Source organism: Amia ocellicauda, chromosome 11 (genome assembly GCF_036373705.1).
Source record: "Amia ocellicauda isolate fAmiCal2 chromosome 11, fAmiCal2.hap1, whole genome shotgun sequence".
Classification (NCBI taxonomy): domain Eukaryota; kingdom Metazoa; phylum Chordata; class Actinopteri; order Amiiformes; family Amiidae; genus Amia; species Amia ocellicauda.
The window spans coordinates 23,143,799-23,164,540 of NC_089860.1; the positions used below are offsets into that span (position 1 = coordinate 23,143,799).

The 20,742-nt window shown below is 38.9% G+C and overlaps 1 protein-coding gene across 1 annotated transcript in view; it reads right to left on the reverse strand.

The window, feature by feature from the left end:
• Window positions 1-19,575, reverse strand: part of stk10 (serine/threonine kinase 10) — a 35,138-nt gene extending 15,563 nt beyond the window's left edge. The window contains exons 1-5 of the mRNA XM_066717009.1: window positions 18,986-19,575; window positions 8,942-9,106; window positions 2,879-2,927; window positions 2,015-2,164; window positions 694-766 (exon numbers count right to left, since the gene is read on the reverse strand). Coding sequence (XP_066573106.1) covers window positions 694-766; window positions 2,015-2,164; window positions 2,879-2,927; window positions 8,942-9,106; window positions 18,986-19,141 — 593 coding nt within the window. The 5' untranslated portion in view covers window positions 19,142-19,575. The remainder of the gene's footprint in view (window positions 1-693; window positions 767-2,014; window positions 2,165-2,878; window positions 2,928-8,941; window positions 9,107-18,985) is intronic.
• Between the last annotated feature and the right edge of the window lie 1,167 nt (window positions 19,576-20,742).

Consider the following 20,742-nt stretch of genomic DNA (forward strand, 5'->3'; position numbering starts at 1 on the left):
TGGTAAATGTCCTTGAGTGGCCAAGTCAGAGCTCCAACCTAAATCCAATCAGAAATATGTGGCATGACTTGAAGATTGTTGTCCATCAACGCTTGCCAAGGAACTTGACAGTTTTGTAAAGAAGAATCATCTAATATTTCCAAATCTAAGTGTACAAAGAGGTAATAGAGTAGGATAATAGAGACCTATTCGAACAGACTCACAGCTGTAACTGATGCCAGATTATACACTTTTAGATGGCACGCTTTAATTCATTCCCTCAATAATTTTGCTAATCCAGTATGTAAACTGTGCTCTTTAGGACAAGATTTGGCATTATACATCTATGAAGTGTTTTACAGACAGTAGGTTAAAGTGCTGTTTGGTATGGCTTTAGCTTCATTTGGTTAATGATTAATCTGCATAGTGGTTGTTCAAAAGCTTGGTTGTAATTAAAAGAGCCTCAGTTTGATGCTCCCTCTCACAGTTCAAGACATTGCTGTTTTGTTAGGAGTGATTACACAACATCTTTAGGACAATGTGTCACCGTGCAGTCAAGTGTGAATAGGGGTCCAGAATATAAATAGATATACAAATATTTAGTGTCCTAAAACTTAATTTCTTGTGACTGCTTTGGACATCATAAATATGACCAACTGACCTACCATAATCAACCAGCAAATAAAGCTCACATTTTTTTCACATTTTACTCACCAGTATGGTGTCCCGATAAAAGAATCTCTCCTTTGCAGGGTTTTGGAGTTTTTTGCTGATACGCCGAAATCCGCTGCCAAGATAAGGACAGATTGGAATAGTTAACTTTTAACCAACAATACTCGGGGCAAAGGGACATACCACAGTACAGGGCTCTGTTCTGGAATGACAAATAATCATAAAGGTAATCCCTACGTGTGTGTGTGTGTGATAACTACAATAAAATGAATTAGTGGTGAAAGGAGATGCATTTTTCCAGTGACTCTTGCCTTGATCAATATCTTCTCACTTGGCTGAATGACAAATCTTGTAGCCAAAGTATAAGTATTTTATGAGCATCTTTATTATGATGATTTTCTTCATGGAAAACAGACATTCAACTATGCTTCCCAACAAAGCAAATGCTAAGGCATGACAAAATACATAACCATGTCTATCTTGTTGTTGCCCTAGAGATCCAGAACAGGCAGTCTCAATGTTTGAAGACCAATCTGATTGGCCATCCATGAATGCCGGACAATGATACAAAGCCATTACATACTCTGCATTTAATATACATAATACAGTATACAAATTATAATTCCAAATACATTCAGCCAACCTATATCCGACACCACCTGGCTACAACAACCTGTTCAATTTTTGCTTTTAACAAGTTTTTAATGCTGGACATTGAATGGACAGTGTCAGATCTCAGAGGAGGAAAAAAAAGAGGGATCATGTGGAATTATAAATAATAATAAAAAAAGTTTGCAAATGCATGGCACATGATAGTGACCCAAGCTCGGCAAGAAAACCCTGAGAATGGACATTTCAAACAGCCTTAAAAAGTTCAAGGGTAAGTTTCTGGGGCTCTTGGGAAAAGAGCTATTTTTCACCAAACCTAATCCCAGTCTCTACCACCCACTCAGGCTGACATTATGAAAAGCTATTGTGCCCTGTTTTGGAAGTCGGCATTAAAAATCTGAATGTGTTCGAGAAAACATAGCTGTGTACCACATTACCAAGCATTTCTGCACACATGGCAAGTGAAAGCTCAACACAAACATGCAGGGGTTTTACTTCTTTATAAACAATCTTGCGTTTCCTAATCAGAGTGGCTTGACATAGGTGCATAGGCTTGGACAATCTGGAGTTAATGTCTCTTTGGTAGCTGGATAACTATTCTATACACAGCTGCACCATAAAAATATCATGGTGCTCTCAGGTGACTCAGTTTAAACACACTCAGTCCTGCACATCAATGAATTGGATGAAACAGACCTTTAGTTCATAAATAGATTGGTCTTTTGTTATTGTTCCAGCCTGAAGTGGCACTCACCCAGCTTGATGTCTCCCTCTAGGGTAAGCAAGATGTTCCCTGCCTTCAGGTCCCTGTGGATGATCTTCATGCTATGGAGGTAGTCCAGGGCTTCCAAAATCTGGCGACAGATTACCTGGATTTGAGGTTCTGTCAGCCCCCTGTCCAGCTCTGTGGGCAGAACCATGTTTTAAGTAACCAAACAAACAAGAAAGATAACTCAGACTGAGCCCAGGGGTCATCTTCACTCAACACTAGTTTCAACTGGGTTGTCCTGCCCCAAAAACCAGATGAACCAGAAGAACGACCTGTTGCTGATAGCCAGCCTGTTCAATGTGGAATAGGGCTGATAATCACAGGTTCAGGCTAATAAATAGGGCCCTAATAACAAAATCTAGGATACGTTTTTTGTATTTAAACAAATAGGCAAGAATTACAAAAGGTTACATTTGCACAGCTGTGTGGAAAAGGAGATTTTCGCTAATTTAATGCAGCTATGTCTCCCAAAACCAGTTATCACATGAAGATATGGAGTTAAATTTATACTCTAAAACTATACCCCATGCCCTCTTGTCTGAATGGCTTTTTATTCTCTGAGCAACACAGCCCCCTAGGCGTCTCTGGACAATTATCATAATTTCATGACATATTACATAATTTCGTACTGTAATTGTTTTCTTTAGAAATGGCATTGTTTACCAACACCTTCTACAGGTTAGTGGCAGGCAAACAGTGGGGGAAAGAGGGACCAGCATTACAGGAAACTACTGGAACAATCCAATGGGACGAGCAGGTACCGAGGGTATGACAATAGCATTACCGTAGTCAAAGGCAAACACTTGCTATATATTTTAAAAGTAAAGCAGAGCACACATTTCTTCTTACCAAGCATGGTGGCATCTACTGCTCCTCCAGGGCAGAATTCAATCATAATCTATGGAAACAAAACAGAGATCATGTTGTCAGATATTGTAAGAATTCTAAGGCAAGAAAGTGAATATTAAGTTTCTAGAATAATACAATTCAAAACAACTTAAAAACTGGAGAACAGGATTTATCCCCCCATATTCTTTGAGTATCTTGCCCCACAGACAGAGTCCATGTTTCTCCCTTTCCTAAGCAGATATGGTGGCAGACACCATTATTTCAGGAAGGAAACAACGAGGCTGTTTGGCTCCGAAAAATGTAAACATTTGTGCGAGAGCAGGACAAGGAAGAGCAATCCATGGAAATGAAATCCTACAGGAGTTGAGTTCAAAACCACTGCATAAACCCTACTATCCTGTTTTTAATAAAGCTACCAAACCAAGATAAAAACAACCTCCCATTTGTTGTTCTTGGTGGATGAAAAAGAAAAAAGAAAAAAACATTCTAAAAGAACGAGAGTTCACTTGCTTTGCCAATGTCTGTAAAAGGGCAGTGCTGCACCTGACCTATCTCACAGGGGCAAAGCACACACATACCATGAGACTCAAGTTTCCATTACAGTCAGCTTCTTGCGATCAGTTCTACAGTCTCAGAAAGACTTCCTATAGTGCGAAGCTGCAAAACCAGCACAGAATTAATTTTTGAATTTGAAAAGCTGAATCGGGGAGCCATCAAGACTTAGCAGTCGAATGTCAAAGAAGCCCCAAGATCTGCTTAAAAGAATCATTTAAAAAAACAGAATGTACATTTCACACATGGGAGTTACTACAAATGGTAGCTCCCTTTGATAATAATAGTTCAGCTGATAATAATAATAATAATAATGATGATATTAATCATTATAATAAGGACTAGACACAGCTATGAAATGTTCTCAACATCTGCTATCAATACAATGCCATGCAATGGATGACGAATTGCTGTAAATCTGTAAGATACCATTGTGTCATACAGCATTTTAAGATTCTATATGCTGCACAAAGCATAACCGAAATACCTCAGTGAAGATGAAACCCAATATGCTGGAAACCAAAATCCCAGCAAAAAATATATATTTTGTAATGACCTGTTCAGTCTGATTTTGGTTCATTGCCAAACATGATCGTATGCTGTCGGTTGCTCCCCACCCCTGCCTGCTTTTTTTTTTTTTTATAACTTCAGTCAAATTAAAACCAATTAAAACGCAATTATAAAATCACTTCAGTCCAAACACAACAGAAAAAAAGTGCATGTGAAAAACCTGTCTTGGTTAATTAATTCAAACATTTCAAGAATTTCTGAACACAGAATGTGGAATAAAGTATTCACAAAGACTGTAGTACAAAGACTTGCTATGTACCATAGGAAATCGCTATTAATATTCAGTCAACAGAATCACTGATCATTTGTGTGCTAACCAATGCTAAGCAAACAAAGATCACATGAGTAATTTGCTTTTACAAGATAGGAAAACCGTAGGCTTATAAACCTGCAAAGATAAGGGGAGTTTTTACTTTGATAGGCAAGTGATTTCCCAGGGTGAGCTGAAGGGGGGGGGCATTAAGGTTATGAAGGATGTGAGGAAAAACAGAAATCTCTGCAGCTTGAAATGCCTCATCCATTTTAAAATGAACTCAGGGTTATTTTACAAGAATGGAAATTATGTAATGGTTTGTTTTTCTATTAAGAAAAAAGTGTCATGTTTATCTTCCTGTACGGAGGATGAAGTCACATTAATTTACATGAGAGCTTTCTCTTGCACAGTTGCTTACTAATAACACCACAGTCATGTCATGGGAAGAACCATGATCGCATGCAGTGACTGAAGCACTGGTTGCTAGACTTTTGGCATCTGTTTATTTATTTGTTTTGCTTTCTTTGAACATTACAAATGCTGTGGCCTTACAGTAGTTTTAGAGGGATCAGTTCCATTCAGAAAATGTAGTACTGCGGGCCCAGAAAGATACGTACCTGTAGGATGCACAGTACACATGCACTAAAAACTTAGCCACTACCTGGTATAAGGAAATTACCAAAAAACAAAGGTAAAGAAATTACAGTTCTCTAGAGGAAACACATTAATTATCATTATAATTTAAGCAGACAAGACTTTTAAAAAATAGCTATTCACAAAAATATTTGACAAATTGACATTGTAGATAATAACTGATGACTGTATATTATATTTGATGGATTTGAGTTTATATTATGGTTGTTTAGTTCACCCTAGTTCACCCTTAGCAAAAAGAAAAAGGATATGCCTCCATTTTAAAATGTAAAATGAACATTAATTAATTCATTAATTCATTCATTAATTAATGAACAAATTAATTATCACAAAGACTGACAAGGCATGAATCTTAGATAGGCAAACAAATTAAAGAACTTCTGGAACTGAAATGCTTGTTAACAAGACTTTACACTGGAGACGCACCATGGAAAAACCTGCTGTCGTCCAATCGGTCTCATGATAAAACAATGGGATTAAACAACTTGCCACTTTTAAAAAACAAAAGGCCCTGATATTTCCAATTGAAAAGGTATAAAAAGGTATTCATCACACCTTGAATAGCCCATATGTTCTGACACTGAGCCAAAAAGCCCTTTTGTCCCTAGACAAAGATGTATGTTAATTATAGATTAACTTGTTCAAATATTTCAAATTTCTGACTCTCCACACTGACATTTAGAAAGTTACAAGTTGTCTGTGTAGAAGTTATTAGGGAAAATAACTAACCACATATCATAGACATGTATATAAACTGGTTGATTAAACCAGAAAAGCCATTGGTTGACTGCTGTATCCTGCTGCAAGCTGTGAACACAGTTTATGGTCACGATGTATTTTTGTCATCTGCTGGGTTACTGCACAGGTTGTGCAAGTCTTGTGTGCAGCAGATCCGGAAGTGCAAAGCAGAAAATGTCTTGGTGAATTTGCAGAAGCAATGTACTGCAACCTAAAGGTTATTAAAATATATATTAAAAAAAAAAAAACTATGATCCATACTGACAGCTAATATAAATAATTAAAGTGGAAAATACTCACTTCTGTACTACTTTTAATATTTTAGCACCAGCTAATAACAACAATCTATATAAGATCAGACATTATCCTGGATAAGAACAGAATGTGTTTCTCCACCTTTGATAAAACCCGTCTGTTTCCCAAGATTTCCCAAGTGTCAAGCTGTAGTTCTTGGAGGACCTGATGGTCTTACATGTCTTTCCCATCAGCATCTAAACATTCATTAATATATTTAAATGCCACAAAGACATTTCCTGGAAATGCATCAAGCACCTTACTGTATGGCTTTAGGCATCATGTTCTGCTTGCATGCAACTCCCTACTTATACAGCATATACTTTACAAGTCCTTGAAAATCAGCTGTACTGCACTGTTTCCACCTGGAACACCACAGTACCGCAGATTACAGACCGAATCAAAACTTTTAACGCCAACACAAAATACACTTGCTATACTAGACAGCTTCTTTTAGTTACTGACTTTTAATGTGAAATTAATTGGCATGTGGGTGGAAGTTTTGATTTTTGCAAGAGATTTTGTTGCAAACCCTCTATACGTTTCCCTAGACACAATATACTGATTTACTGGTTACTATAATTAACCACCAAGTGAGGACACCTGTGACTTAAATTGATCAGCGTGTTATGGATAAGCACTAATAGTCAGATAACTTCAAATCTTGAATAATTAATTCACACTGTGCTTCTATTGTCACCCCACTTCACTCAATAGGACAGTTTCATTTTTACATTAACTAATAACAGACAATAAATATAGATGTGCATAATTTTGCTTAGCATTTAGTAATCTTGTTTTTTATACAATTTCAAACATATCTGTAGCTGTTAATGGTTAGTTATTACCCATAAGAAGTTAATGAATGAATGTAGACTTTTATAAGTGAGAAGAATGTTTAAAGCAGAGCTAATAGTAAGTAGCAAAAAAAACTGTTAAATGTAAAATAAAGTGTGGCCCTGTCACCTAGCAACAGCTGGCTGAATTCACAAAGTGTAAACCCTGTCTTCTGTTATCAGGAACACTAGATAATATAACCTTGAAGGAAACCTGGTACACAGTTCACAGCTGAGAAGACATCCAAATTACAGCAATAAGGAAAGAAAACAAAAATAATTTAAAATGGACACTCATAATAAAGTACTTTTTCATCATGGTGGCAGACAGTAAGGTTTGTTTACATTTTGAGTTTATTCATTGATGTTATATCAAAAGTCTGGTGCAGAAGCACAGGTGTCAAAGGCTGGTTGGGTGGAGAAATGCTCTTTACTTGTAGTAAGGATATAATAATAATAATAATAATAATAATAATAATAATAATAATAATAATAATAATAATAATACTATAAAAGTTCAAACATAACCATGTGGGTGATTTGTATTCCTCTTACATAAGACACAGGTCTGAGTTGGGGGGTATCATCTAGGGACTGACCGTCGGTGAGGAGCTCGATGTTTCCACAGACTACACATCAGGAATCACGAGGAAAAGGCAAACTGTACTGGGAGAGCTTACAGACGTTACAGAAACATTTATCCTGCTCTGATGTGCAACACAACCATAATTACGCCAAAAGGTCTGCAATATGAGGAAAGCGGGCAGGTACCCACCGGTGTGTGAAGCTGGGCTGGCAACAACAGGATCACAAACTTAGCCAGAATTACCGAGACTCGCTAGCGACTAATGTTAAAATGCGAGTCCGTTGAACTGAATATCACTTTCTTGTAAGAACAAAAGACCTCTTCATGCTATGTGTGGGTTCAGGAATTCTCCACCCCTGCTGGTGTCTGTAAGAGGATTTCTGTGAGAGGCAGTTGTACTCTCCTACATTAGTTACACACTGGCACAAACATGGGTGAGACGTACTCTGCGCTCTACCGCTGTACTGAGGTTTGGCTTGCTTTCAGTTTCTATGGTTACACCCTGCCATCACAGACACTTTAAATTCTGTTGATTCTAATGGTATTATTGTATCCTATAAGGTTAACAGTTAGTGGAAGGATCATGGGCATTAGCAGGTGGAAACACTCAAAAGCAAAGTATAAGCTTCTTTAAAGTCGCACAAGAAAAAAAGTGACAGTTTTTTCTACCCTACAAGAAAATAGAGGAAGGGCAAATGCCATTACATTCTATAGGAGGTTGAGAAATAATGCCATATTATTCTACAGCCAACTTTCTATTATAAGTTGGCTAGAGGAAATTAAGAAACCATGTAGCGTTCAACTCTCATTCTGAGATGAAGCTATAAAACAAGGTCAACAGCAGTGCTGCGCCGCCACGGAACGAAGCCAAACAAATTTCTCAGGCTGCTGTATCTGAAGGGTGTACTTGCATCGAGCACAAGGAAGGCTTCAGGAGAACGACTGCACTGTGAAATCTGTAGGTTTATTTATACGAGTTGCCAATGAGGGGGAGAAAGGAAAATAAAATCATAAGAACTTACGTGCAGCTCCTGGAACGAGCAAATGTACCTTTCATACGCTGGAATTTAACGAATGCCTGGCAAGACCTTTTAAAGCTTTCTGTATTAGTTCCACCAGTAGAATCTAATTAACCAATTGCATTGCCATGTTGGTGGCTCAATTTAAAATATTTTTTTGAAGTGCAAAAGTAAAACTACAGTGGACCCTTTCAGGACACTCAGGACAGTCCTTTTAAAATATACAAATTCAAAAACACCATCTTCTTCGCTGACCACGGCTACATAAGACATTTGTGATATAATTTCTACACTTTGAAGTGAAAATGTAGGCATAACACAAAAAAAGAAAAGGGGCTCAGGTTCATGACCTTTTAAGAGCGGCTCCTGCTTTGTGAAGACCTATACAGTTGAATTCTGCTGTTCAGATCTCAACCACAGAAGGGGAAAAAAAAAAAAATAATAAAATGCTGTGAACTTTACATATACTGTTCAAACTTCTCGAACAAGAATGGCCTGTTTAAAGTTCTCAGGCTGTAAAATCAGCGAGGCAGTGAGACGTGCTGTGTGCAGATCTCTTACCCACAGTTTGTTCTCATGGTAGAAGGCGTCCAGCAGCTTGACAATGTAACGATGATTGCAGGACGCGAGAATGTCAATCTCCACCATGTAGTCTTCCAGTTCTTCTTCGCTCTTTGTTTCGATCACCTTCGCGGCGGCCAGGACACCAGTCTCCTTGTTTTTTGCCTACAAAGCAAAAGACATTACACAACATTTAAATGTGTGCTTCAATGCGATACCAAAGCTAAGCCATGTTAGGTTTTGTCGTCAAAATTTGCATTGTATGCATCTCTTGTGAGAATCTTTCAGAGGCCTCCAACCGTGCATCAAAAATAGGTTGCAGGCTGTTTGCCAATGCCAACACAACTGAACTGAAGTGGATAATATAGCTTATTCTGGCGAATGATGGGTAGGCCTACCCTTTTACTAACTGAAGTCATCTGAAACCTCAATTCAGTTTTAATTCAATTTTAACATGATGTAACGGTCCAGAGTGCCTGCATGTATGTAATGTATCCAAGATTATTCAGTGCAAGTTACTAGAATTCATTACGGTTTTTAATTTTTTTATCCACGTGCATCCCTTCCATCACATCTTTAGCCCATTCAGCAAATTAAACTGGAGATACCGGACTGTAACTCTTTAAGCCCCATAACCATATCTGTGTATAATTCAATAAATGTTTGATCGATTCTTTTTTATTTTCTTCTTCTTCTCAGAAGAGGTACTCTCATCTAAATTGCTCAAGGTGTGCTTAAATGAAAGCAAATGGTTTTGGAGTCATAACTGAAGCCTGTACTTCTGACATGACTGTGATTAAATTTAACACTTACTTATGGGAACTTTAAGGAGAAATGGAAATAACAGTAAGATTTGAAAAAGGCTACCTCTTAAATTAAGCTATATTTGTTTTCTCCCTATAGAACACATAGAAGTCATTCAGAACTACAATCTTGTCCATATGAGAAAGGGCACAGTTTTGTTGTCAGGGTCATAAAGGTGGGGATTCATTTGTGGTTAGTGCATTTAGTTAACCAGGAAATTAGTTTTAACAGCCTGTTTTAACCCTGTTACAACATCACTTCTGTTTTTATGAACAAAGAACTGGTAAAAGAGAAACAAAAAGAGTGGTTCAAAAGAATACAGCCAAAATAATGTCTTAAATACGACTATTTTACTTTCAGAAACTGGTGTAATATAGGGCTACTAATGGAACAACATTGTTTATCATTTGATATAAATACAAAAATATATAAAACTATTTACAGTGTTAGATTTCAATGTGCAAAGGGTCAGCAAATTACAAGATGACCAAAAATCTACCCTACAAAAATTGTGAAATACGTATGTATTAAAGATGCAAACATAAGCAACTCATTAGTTTCCTGCTGAGCCAAACTTTACAAACAACAGAAAGGGAAGCTACATGCCCAGCTAGTAACCTTCATCACTTCTTGCAATAAAAATAGTTTTCTGTAAGGTTAACAAAAACAGTGAAAGAAGTGAGGAAATTGCAACAAGAACCATAAACATCTATAGGTCTATGTGATGCTATTCATGTAGAACATTTTATTGCTGAAGTGAGAGTGGTTTGGTAGTTATGGCAGACCATGCAACAGGATATTGCAATCTGACCAATTCATTTAAAAATGGATCTAAAATGTTTCTGGTAAAGAATGACTTATGTAAAGTATTCCAGGAGACAACATGGCCTATGGACCAATACCTATCAATTACTGAAAATATCCCAGTATGCAGTATAGCTCATAGCTCCCCCCCAGTATGAAGCAATCACTGAACATAAAAACATTAAAATAATGTTTTATGTTATGAATGTATCATTTAAAAATGAAGAAAAACATCTAGGAAGGGGATCCGAGTAATTCTGAGTAATTTACAGCCAATTAAAGCCACTCTGCTCTCCAGATTTGCTGGAATGTGTGGTAGAGGGCTCACTACTATAGAGTGCTTTATCAGCCGATAACAATCACACCCTGCGAGGAAAGAATTTAAATATCACCAGGCACATGCACTGTGACAGTATCGGATACTAAAGCATCTGATTTCATGTCATTTAGACTGCAAGAGTAGATTGCAGGAAATTGCTTCTCTGGGTGTTTGAAAGAAACCAAAATACTTCAGCTTCCCCTGTGGACTGACCCCACCCAGCTGTTTCTAACCCCACACATGATACATACTGCAGCACTATATGCTCAATGAGAACCCTGCCAGGGTACTGAAGCATAGACTCAGACAAATTATTTTCACTCCCACACAATTTAGACAGCAGTGCCTGAATGCCTTTATTAGATTATTAGACCTGCGGTACTGTCAAATGGTTTATATTTGATAGATTTCACAATATACTGCAGGTTGGAGGCAGCACGTTAAGCTCGATTAACCTCAGTAGGGTGCGTCTTGGCTTTAGAAGTGTGGCTTTTGGGCATTCAAACTTCTCATGCATGGCAGGCAGGGGATGGGGCCTCTCTGAAAATCAGTGAAGGATGATACAGCAGCAGGGTGGTACTTTCTTCCAGACCAATATTCTGGTCCTTTTTGAGAGTTAATGGAGTTTTAAGTCATGCTTGAGACCTGCGCTACACACAAACAAGAGCGTGATAACTGATGGAAAACAGAAAAGTCTAGAGCAGCAAAACCGAACTGTGAACAGGTCACTGTGTTGACGCATTTTATGAACTCAGAGGAGCTGTCTGGGGATTTCCAGCTCCTAGCTGACTTCAAAAAGCCTCGTTATCACACTAGAGATCTAAAGAGCACACTCTGTACTGACAATGTAATAAACCACCTAAGGACCAAGCTTTTCCCAGTAAGATGCTCTGCTGAGACCATACTGATTTATATATTTATCTGCATTTTAGTAATCACAGCACAGAAGTTGTGTGTAGACAGGCCTTAGAGGCATTCACATTTACTCCTTTGTTCTCTACCACCATTCAAGGGAGTTAAGTTTTATCTAAAGTAGCTTCTATATGAAATAACTAACCACTAAAGGTGGTTGCTAAAATGCCCAGGAACCTCAAACCTTAAAGGTTTGCACTGCTTCTTCTTGTATGAATAATCTTTCTAACCTGAGTTGAAAAGCAAAGTCACAATACTCTTAGGTACATTATACCCAGGTATGTTTCCAAAATTATATAAGTGGCATTTTACAAAGCAATATTATACTTCATTGGTTATACATTTTAACATTAAGTAAATTCCTATTGGGCAATCAGCTGAGCCTACCGAGTAATGAAGTGCAGCAAACCATAGCTGAGACAGGAGGTTTTACTTCCAAATGAGGCAACAGGGCACAGGCAAGGGATCGGCTTAGGTGGAAATTGAAAACAAAATGTCTCCACACTGCAAGCCCATCCTGTGCAGGCAGAAGCACAACAAAACTGAAAAACTGATCTGTTTATGTACACGTGTTGCCATGCGGGAACACCTTCATGCAGGCTCAGATATGATGTATGATGGTGGTGGTGATGGTGTTGATGATGGTTGTGGTGGTGGTGGCAGGAGCGGGGGGCAGTCAGCTAACGCCTTAGTCAAATAACACAAAGGTTAAAGCAGCTGTAAAGCATATCAGTTTATCTTGCTGTCTCTCAGCTCCATTAGTCCATAAATCTCTTTTTGCCAAGGCTGCCGAATACTTAAGATACTTAATTGAATATGTGCACTATAAATACACTCAGAGAGTCACTTACTGTACACTAACAGGATTACCACACCTGCTGGAAAGACCAACTTCAGTGCTTTAACCTTTGCTTGGAAAGTGGTTTCCACGGACAATTACCTTCCTCTTCAATCCACACAGTGAAACGCAAGTCTTCCGATGCCTCTAGATAGTGTGTCAAACATTTTCCCAAACATATTGCCATTTCATATTCTACCTGCAAAACGTTCTACATGATCAACTGCATTTCTTTTTCCCCGGTAAATTTGCACAAAATTGGAGTAACATTTAAAGAAGCAAAACAAAACCAGGTAACAATTAACTTGAGCAACAGGGGTGCCATGCTAAAAACATATGTTAACTGCAGGAAAGTTTTCTGTATAGTGAGGTAGATCGGGCACAAAGACTCATTTTTAAAGTGTACAGTTTTAGCCAAAAATTTACATATGCTTTTTCTGGTAACAAACAACAACAAACAAACAACAAACAAATAGTTTTGTAAATATTACAAATTTTACTGCCAATCTCTTGTTTTGTGAGAGTACATGTTCTCATTTCTTCTTTAATCACAGTGTAATGGCAGGTTTCACAGTGCTGTAATGCTCGATCAGTACGGTATACACTTCAGTGGGAAGTGCACTTGCTCACAATATACAGGAAAACATAACTGGACTGAGTCTTTCATGGCTGTGCTGTACATTACTTGAGCAGTAAAACTAAGAGACGTTTAAAGAGCTGTTTTTGTTTGCCATAAAAACTTCCATCAAATTGAAGTAGCCTATGGGATGCTAGGCTGCTGTATAGCACTATATGTGAAGGAGGTAAAGGATTGTAAATGTAAACAAATGTAGCTTCAACTGAGGCAAATTAAAGATAAACAGTATACACAACCAGATTTATATTTTAAAAACAACAAGAACATCCTAATTTGCCTTTGAGGAATATGCAGTGTTCTCCTTTGTGTCGTTTAAGGTCTCAGAAAGCTTCAGCTTTTTCCAAGGTCAGCTTTAAGAAGTGGGTACGGATGCTGGTAAATGTGTTCATTAATTATAGTGCTCTATCTGCTGAGCGATCTCTCTTCCAAGAAAATACCCTTGATAGCATCAAGGCAGGAGCTTGGACTTGCTGAAATATCAAATCCTACTGTTGATTTCTATTTCATATAAACACAATTTAAAATACAAGGAAGTAAGTGTAGCTATTTGTTTATGTGTTTATCAGCTTAATCACCTGGTTATATTTCAGGACACATGATCTGCTTCATTCAAATCTAGGTGACAATTTTCACCCACTGAATGGTAGACTATTTTCTGTCCGTATGATGCATTATCTTCTATGGCTTGTATTGCACATATACACTCACCTAAAGGATTATTAGGAACACCATACTAATACTGTGTTTGACCCCCTTTCGCCTTCAGAACTGCCTTAATTCTACGTGGCATTGATTCAACAAGGTGCTGAAAGCATTCTTTAGAAATGTTGGCCCATATTGATAGGATAGCATCTTGCAGTTGATGGAGATTTGTGGGATGCACATCCAGGGCACGAAGCTCCCGTTCCACCACATCCCAAAGATGCTCTATTGGGTTGAGATCTGGTGACTGTGGGGGCCAGTTTAGTACAGTGAACTCATTGTCATGTTCAAGAAACCAATTTGAAATGATTCGACCTTTGTGACATGGTGCATTATCCTGCTGGAAGTAGTCATCAGAGGATGGGTACATGGTGGTCATAAAGGGATGGACATGGTCAGAAACAATGCTAAGGTAGGCCGTGGCATTTAAACCATGCCCAATTGGCACTAAGGGGCCTAAAGTGTGCCAAGAAAACATCCCCCACACCATTACACCACCACCACCAGCCTGCACAGTGGTAACAAGGCATGATGGATCCATGTTCTCATTCTGTTTACGCCAAGTTCTGACTCTACCATCTGAATGTCTCAACAGAAATCGAGACTCATCAGACCAGGCAACATTTTTCCAGTCTTCAACTGTCCAATTTTGGTGAGCTTGTGCAAATTGTAGCCTCTTTTTCCTATTTGTAGTGGAGATGAGTGGTACCCGGTGGGGTCTTCTGCTGTTGTAGCCCATCCGCCTCAAGGTTGTACGTGTTGTAGCTTCACAAATGCTTTGCTGCATACCTCGGTTGTAACGAGTGGTTATTTCAGTCAAAGTTGCTCTTCTATCAGCTTGAATCAGTCGGCCCATTCTCCTCTGACCTCTAGCATCAACAAGGCATTTTCGCCCACAGGACTGCCGCATACTGGATGTTTTTCCCTTTTCACACCATTCTTTGTAAACCCTAGAAATGGTTGTGCGTGAAAATCCCAGTAACTGAGCAGATTGTGAAATACTCAGACCGGCCCGTCTGGCACCAACAACCATGCCACGCTCAAAATTGCTTAAATCACCTTTCTTTCCCATTCAGACATTCAGTTTGGAGTTCAGGAGATTGTCTTGACCAGGACCACACCCCTAAATGCATTGAAGCAACTGCCATGTGATTGGTTGGTTAGATAATTGCATTAATGAGAAATTGAACAGGTGTTCCTAATAATCCTTTAGGTGAGTGTATATTACTGTCATGACTGGGAACCTCCCTTGCAGAAACTCTAGCCTAATTGCTTTTATGATGACTCTTGTAAAAATCTGCTGTCTTCAAAACGCTGCGGACACGTGCTCCAAATCGCCAACCCCCCAGGACCATACCGACAGAGACGCATTCCTGGCAGGAAACGGCACATTTAGGCTCTTGCCTTTAAAGCCAGAGACTCTTAACTAAACAGGTTTCCCTAAAACAGAGTTCATCATGCAGAGTCACTGAAGGCCTTGTGGGGTTTGTATCCTGCCCACACCCACTGCAAAGAGAAATTTATCTCCAGACAGTAACGCATCTGTGTGGCAGAGATTAGAAAAAGTTCAAATTTGTTTCTGGAACATCTGATTGTTTTTTGCCAACAGTAAATAGAAAGAGTACAAATAAGTGAATTAATCTTTACGCAGGTTCACAAAACTTATTTATTAAAAACACTATATATATACACACACACACATACTCACAAACAACATTTGTTTATAAAGCATTTGCAACTCTGTAGTAGTCTAGGGGTTTGGTGCAAATGAAAGCAATCAGTTTTGAAATGGTGTTGAAATGTAGGAATCTACAAAAAATCTCCGTTCTTGTAAAAGCAAGCAGACTTGCCTAAGTCCACATTAACACAAACACACCTAGCAGATATTTAGGAATAACATTGGTGGTTATGGAGCCGATGGTGGAGCCGATGTATTCATATATCAATATTTATCAATGTTCTATCATTTTACTATTATTTCTAAATAGACCTGTGCATCAATATTTAAATGAATATTCAAAAACTTCCTCCCGCTAATACCACGCTTGCTGCACTCTCTTCTCACTCGACTCCTGTGCTACACATGCGATTGAGCTGGTTTCCCCTCTATCACCACCTTTCACTTTTTACTGATCCTGTGTGGGCTGCTCGAGACTTCAGGCTATCAAGGTAAACAATATGAGTTTCAGTAGTGAAACCACTTAGTATTATAAAAAGAATATATACTTTAGTTCAATATCATGATATTAATATTAAACAAATAAATAAACAGCAATTGACCCAGCATACATTTTTGGAAGACGCAGGCCTTGGGCTGTGTTTGGAAGCACACATGATACCTTAAAAATGAAATCGAGCTTCTTCAGTGTTACCACAGACATCCAGACACCAAGATATACTGTTCCCTGGTGTACTTTAAATACCACTGCGTGTCACTATTCGTCTGTATCGTCACGTGACAAATCATTTGCAAAGGGTACTGTAACTGGGAACTACACTTAAAGAAGTTAGATTGCGTCAATAAACAAGCTTTACAATTCTGTCCTGTCACAGATCGAAAGATATAGTACAGTATATCATCATGCTGCAAGAACCACACAATTGCACTCAATTCATATGCCAAAGATAAACAGTAAGAGGCTTTGAAACTTATCTAGACTTTTCAAATGTATTCAAGTTTTAATTCTTAAACCATCAGAAAGACATACAACTGAATGCTATTTTGCAGTATAGAAGAAAGCATCACTTTAAAACAGATGGAAAGAGAATGGACTGAGAGTAAGTGTAGTTCCCTATGCAATCTAGTACAGATGTACAGGGGAGCAGAGAAATGCCTATTAATGGCATCACTACATGCTACATGAGTGTCAAAGTAAAAACAGATGCAGTCCACATGAGAATGCAGATACCATTCAAGTGAATCCTCTACAGTAGAATAATTGAATACACCTTGCAAGGAACACCAATAAAGGCCTTTACACTGCAGTAGTGCATATTGCAACACTGGAGTATTTAAAAGTCATATTGTCTTTGCTTTGTAGGAAATCTATCACAAACAGAATATGCAATGAGCAGTGGTGAGCAGTTTGAGAAAACACAACAAAACTGACTATGCAGTGTTTAAAGACAACAGTGTCAACAGATGCATATTATCATCTCAGGAAACCACTTGCCTCCAGCCTCTTTGAGAACACAGCAGAAGCCATCTTTGCTTTCTTAACATGCAAATACTTCTAAACCCCGTTTTAAGCACTCTGACTCTAAAGTCATTAGGACACATACTACGCTGGAGTGGGGGATGTTAACACCAGCGTTCTCAGATATTGAACTAATGGTCTCCTGCAAAATGACTTGAGGGTTTTCCTGCACATACCTCACTCAACACCCACACCCCAGATTCTCAGATAACACTGTGTCGCCTGTTATACGTTGTGAAAGACCATTCTACAGGAGAAGCTTCCACTCCATTACACCCCATGCTGCATTATTCTGAATGTGGTCAATACAATGACATTTTACCACATTGATGGCTGGCAGAGGCTAGTTCCTCCACTGGGTCAGTCTAGGTGGGGCACCTTCACTTCCCCTTCTACAATGACTCTTAGTCATTAGGTTTTACTGTACTATACTGAGCACAACTGAAGTATATTAATTGAAGATCTGGCAGCCAAAAGCTCACAGTAGCTAGAGTAATAGAATTCCCCTAAATCACTTGCCCACATGCCCCGTAATTTACCTTGAGGCAAAAATCTGAAACCTGTCCCCAAATGTCTCCTACTATTCTTCTATAGATGCACACACATAATGAAACCAAATCAACTTAAATGTATTATTTCACTTCAGAAGTCTGTAAAAGTTGCCAGGAAACCATGAAACCAAATCATCTGCAGCGAAGGCCACAGCACAACCGCTGCACCAGTCTGCTGTGTGCATTGCTGCCGCCTCCTACTTTAAGAGAAGAGAATGTGTTCAATCTATGAACAATCAGGGTGTAGACCTCAGAAGAAATGCATGACAGAACCAAGTCAGCGGTGACTCAACATTCACAACATTTCTAGCATCTTCCTTGTGCAATGCAAAACATGCGAGAAGGTTTTGTGGATCACTATAAAGGTCTCCAAGTCTTTTTAACTCCTGTTCTTTTAAGTCGAAAGGTCCAAATGGGTCACCATAACCAGCACAGACTCGCATCCCATGTCAATAGTGTTCAGCACGGGTGAACAGAGGGCATTCATAGTCCCACAGGTGTCTGTCATGGCATCACTACTAAAAACAACCTCTATAACTGAGAGGTTGTCACAATCAGTAAAGATTTAGCTGTACAACAAATACTATATTATACATGTCTTTGGGTGAGCATAAAGTTTAATTCAACATAAACAAGAAATAAGCCTTGTATTAGCGTGCAATAAACAGCTAACACTTCCTCCTAGAAACAGATCACCCACCACACAGAAATATGTCACCCTTCTCTTCTTTTAATTTTCTTTTTTTGGGTAGGGGGAACTATTGTTGATGATTTAGACGCTTTTTAAATCTTAAATCTGGTGGGGTGACAGGGGGGACATCCAGGATAAACACCACAAACATTTATAATAAGCAGAATTAAAATATGTCACAATGGCAATGGGTTGAAATCAGGTGTAGCAGCTGCAAAATAAATATATTATTTACACATACGCATATATATAATTTATATAGTGTATATTATACATATATATTATATACACATAATATATATGATACACCTGAGGTCAATATACCCTGTACCCCTGGGCTTTCAATGTGGTTTGTATATTAACAAAGTTAATATTAACAAAAGTTCCTCGAACACAATGACATTTAATTAACACCTACAGACGCGCCAGTCACATACAGTTAGCACACACTAAATAAATGCATATATAAAATACATAAACCATCACCTCTATAAATAATATTTCATGCCCATTTTGTTAACAGCAAAAACAGTAAGCAATCACTAATAAGTGCCACAGCAAAGCTCTTCTCACTTGACAATCACCTTACCTTGTAAACTTTCCCAAAAGCCCCGTCCCCCAGCTCCCCCACAATGTCCCAGAGATCATTGGGGTTCAGGTCCCGATGCACATGCTCGTACTGCTTCAACTTCTTCTTGTCAAAAGTGGACATGCGTAATATTTTACTAAATTTCGCAAAAGCCATGGCGTTAGTCTGTCTGTCTGTCTGTCTGGTTGGAGAACTGGAAAAAGAAACTATATAAAAAAATAAAATAAAAACACCAAAATGGAGAAAACAAAACAACTGTGGTTACTGGAGAAGTTCAGATCGCTGCTCCTGCTGACATTATCTACCCGAAACGGGGGGCGGCGTTGCGCGGATGACACGACATGCTCCCCGAAGTGAAAACAAGCAGCTGCTTTTCAAGTTTATGTTGCAGTTGTTGTTATGATGGCCGCACCCCAAGGCAAGGTTCAAGATGTACTGTCACTTCACGTTGCCCATGGTCATCCTATATCCTTGTGCTGCTGTACTCCACTGAAGTTTCCTACACTTCAAATCGCCGTTTCTGACAGTAGTCGCTCTCTATCCCCACGCAACCCGTCCGCTCTGCCCACCTGCTGGAGCGCAACTAACCCAGCGCATGTTTACTCGCAAGGCCCGCCCAACTGGCGACCTTGTGACCCCGCAGCTATCCCGGAAGTGTAGTTCTCTTCCTGGAGTTCTAGCCTGTCGCCGAAGCCCCCAGAACTACATTTCCCGTCGTTCACTGCGGTAGATGGGCTTTGCTGAAACATTGCTCTCGCTCTCTTGATTAAAGTAGGAATTCTCTGCAGAGAAAGAGCAGCACCAACAAGGAAAACGACAACTATAACAACAACAACAATAATACTAGTTATATGGAGAATAAAACTGTTTATGAAATTATGAATGCCATGGTTACACAGGGAATTGGCCTTCTTTTATAGATCATAATAGTTACAAATGTATAATAATAATAAAGGATAGACGGGATTCACACTGTCTCTAGCAACAATTTTGATATATATGGATACAAGTATCCCCCCCCCACCCCAACACTGATGAACGGCCCGTCCCTGGTCATGCCCATCATTGTGGAATTGCGCGGATGCTGTTGCCATAGAGACCGACACTCTTCGCTGCCATTGGTCAATCCCGACCTGCGATCTCCAGCAACAGTTCTATCGCTGGTATACAGTACATGTATGCAAAAATAAAAAATGAAATGAATGCTGAATGAGATGAAGACAAATAGTTGCTTTTCTTGGTAACGACCATGAAACATCTTACAGGATAGTTGTTTCTCAGTCGCTGTACTTTGTTGTTACGTAGCCTAGATATATTTTTTTCCCTCTGTGAAAAGAGATCAAGACGTGTTGGTGGCTATTCATGACTTAATTGTGTGTGTGTGTGGGGGGTCGTGAATAGGGAATAAGAAAGCTTCACAGAGGTCGAAACGGGCTTCCCCGCAGAGTAATACTGATAATGGTACGAGTCTGCCACCGGGTGGTAATTTACTGCACAGCAGGATGATGATTATCCCTTATCTAATTTCGAAGCATGTGGTCTGACTACCGCAGATGCAGATTTATGTATCACCATAAATATATATAATGGAATCACGGTTTACACTATTAATATTCAGCTTTCATTCATCAACGGGTTCAATTAATTCGTGGCGTTCTTTAACTGCACAGAGATTAAATGTATACATTAAACGTTAAGGTACTCAAAATACGTTTCGTTGTGTGCAAAAGTGGAATATATATCCACATATTCATAGA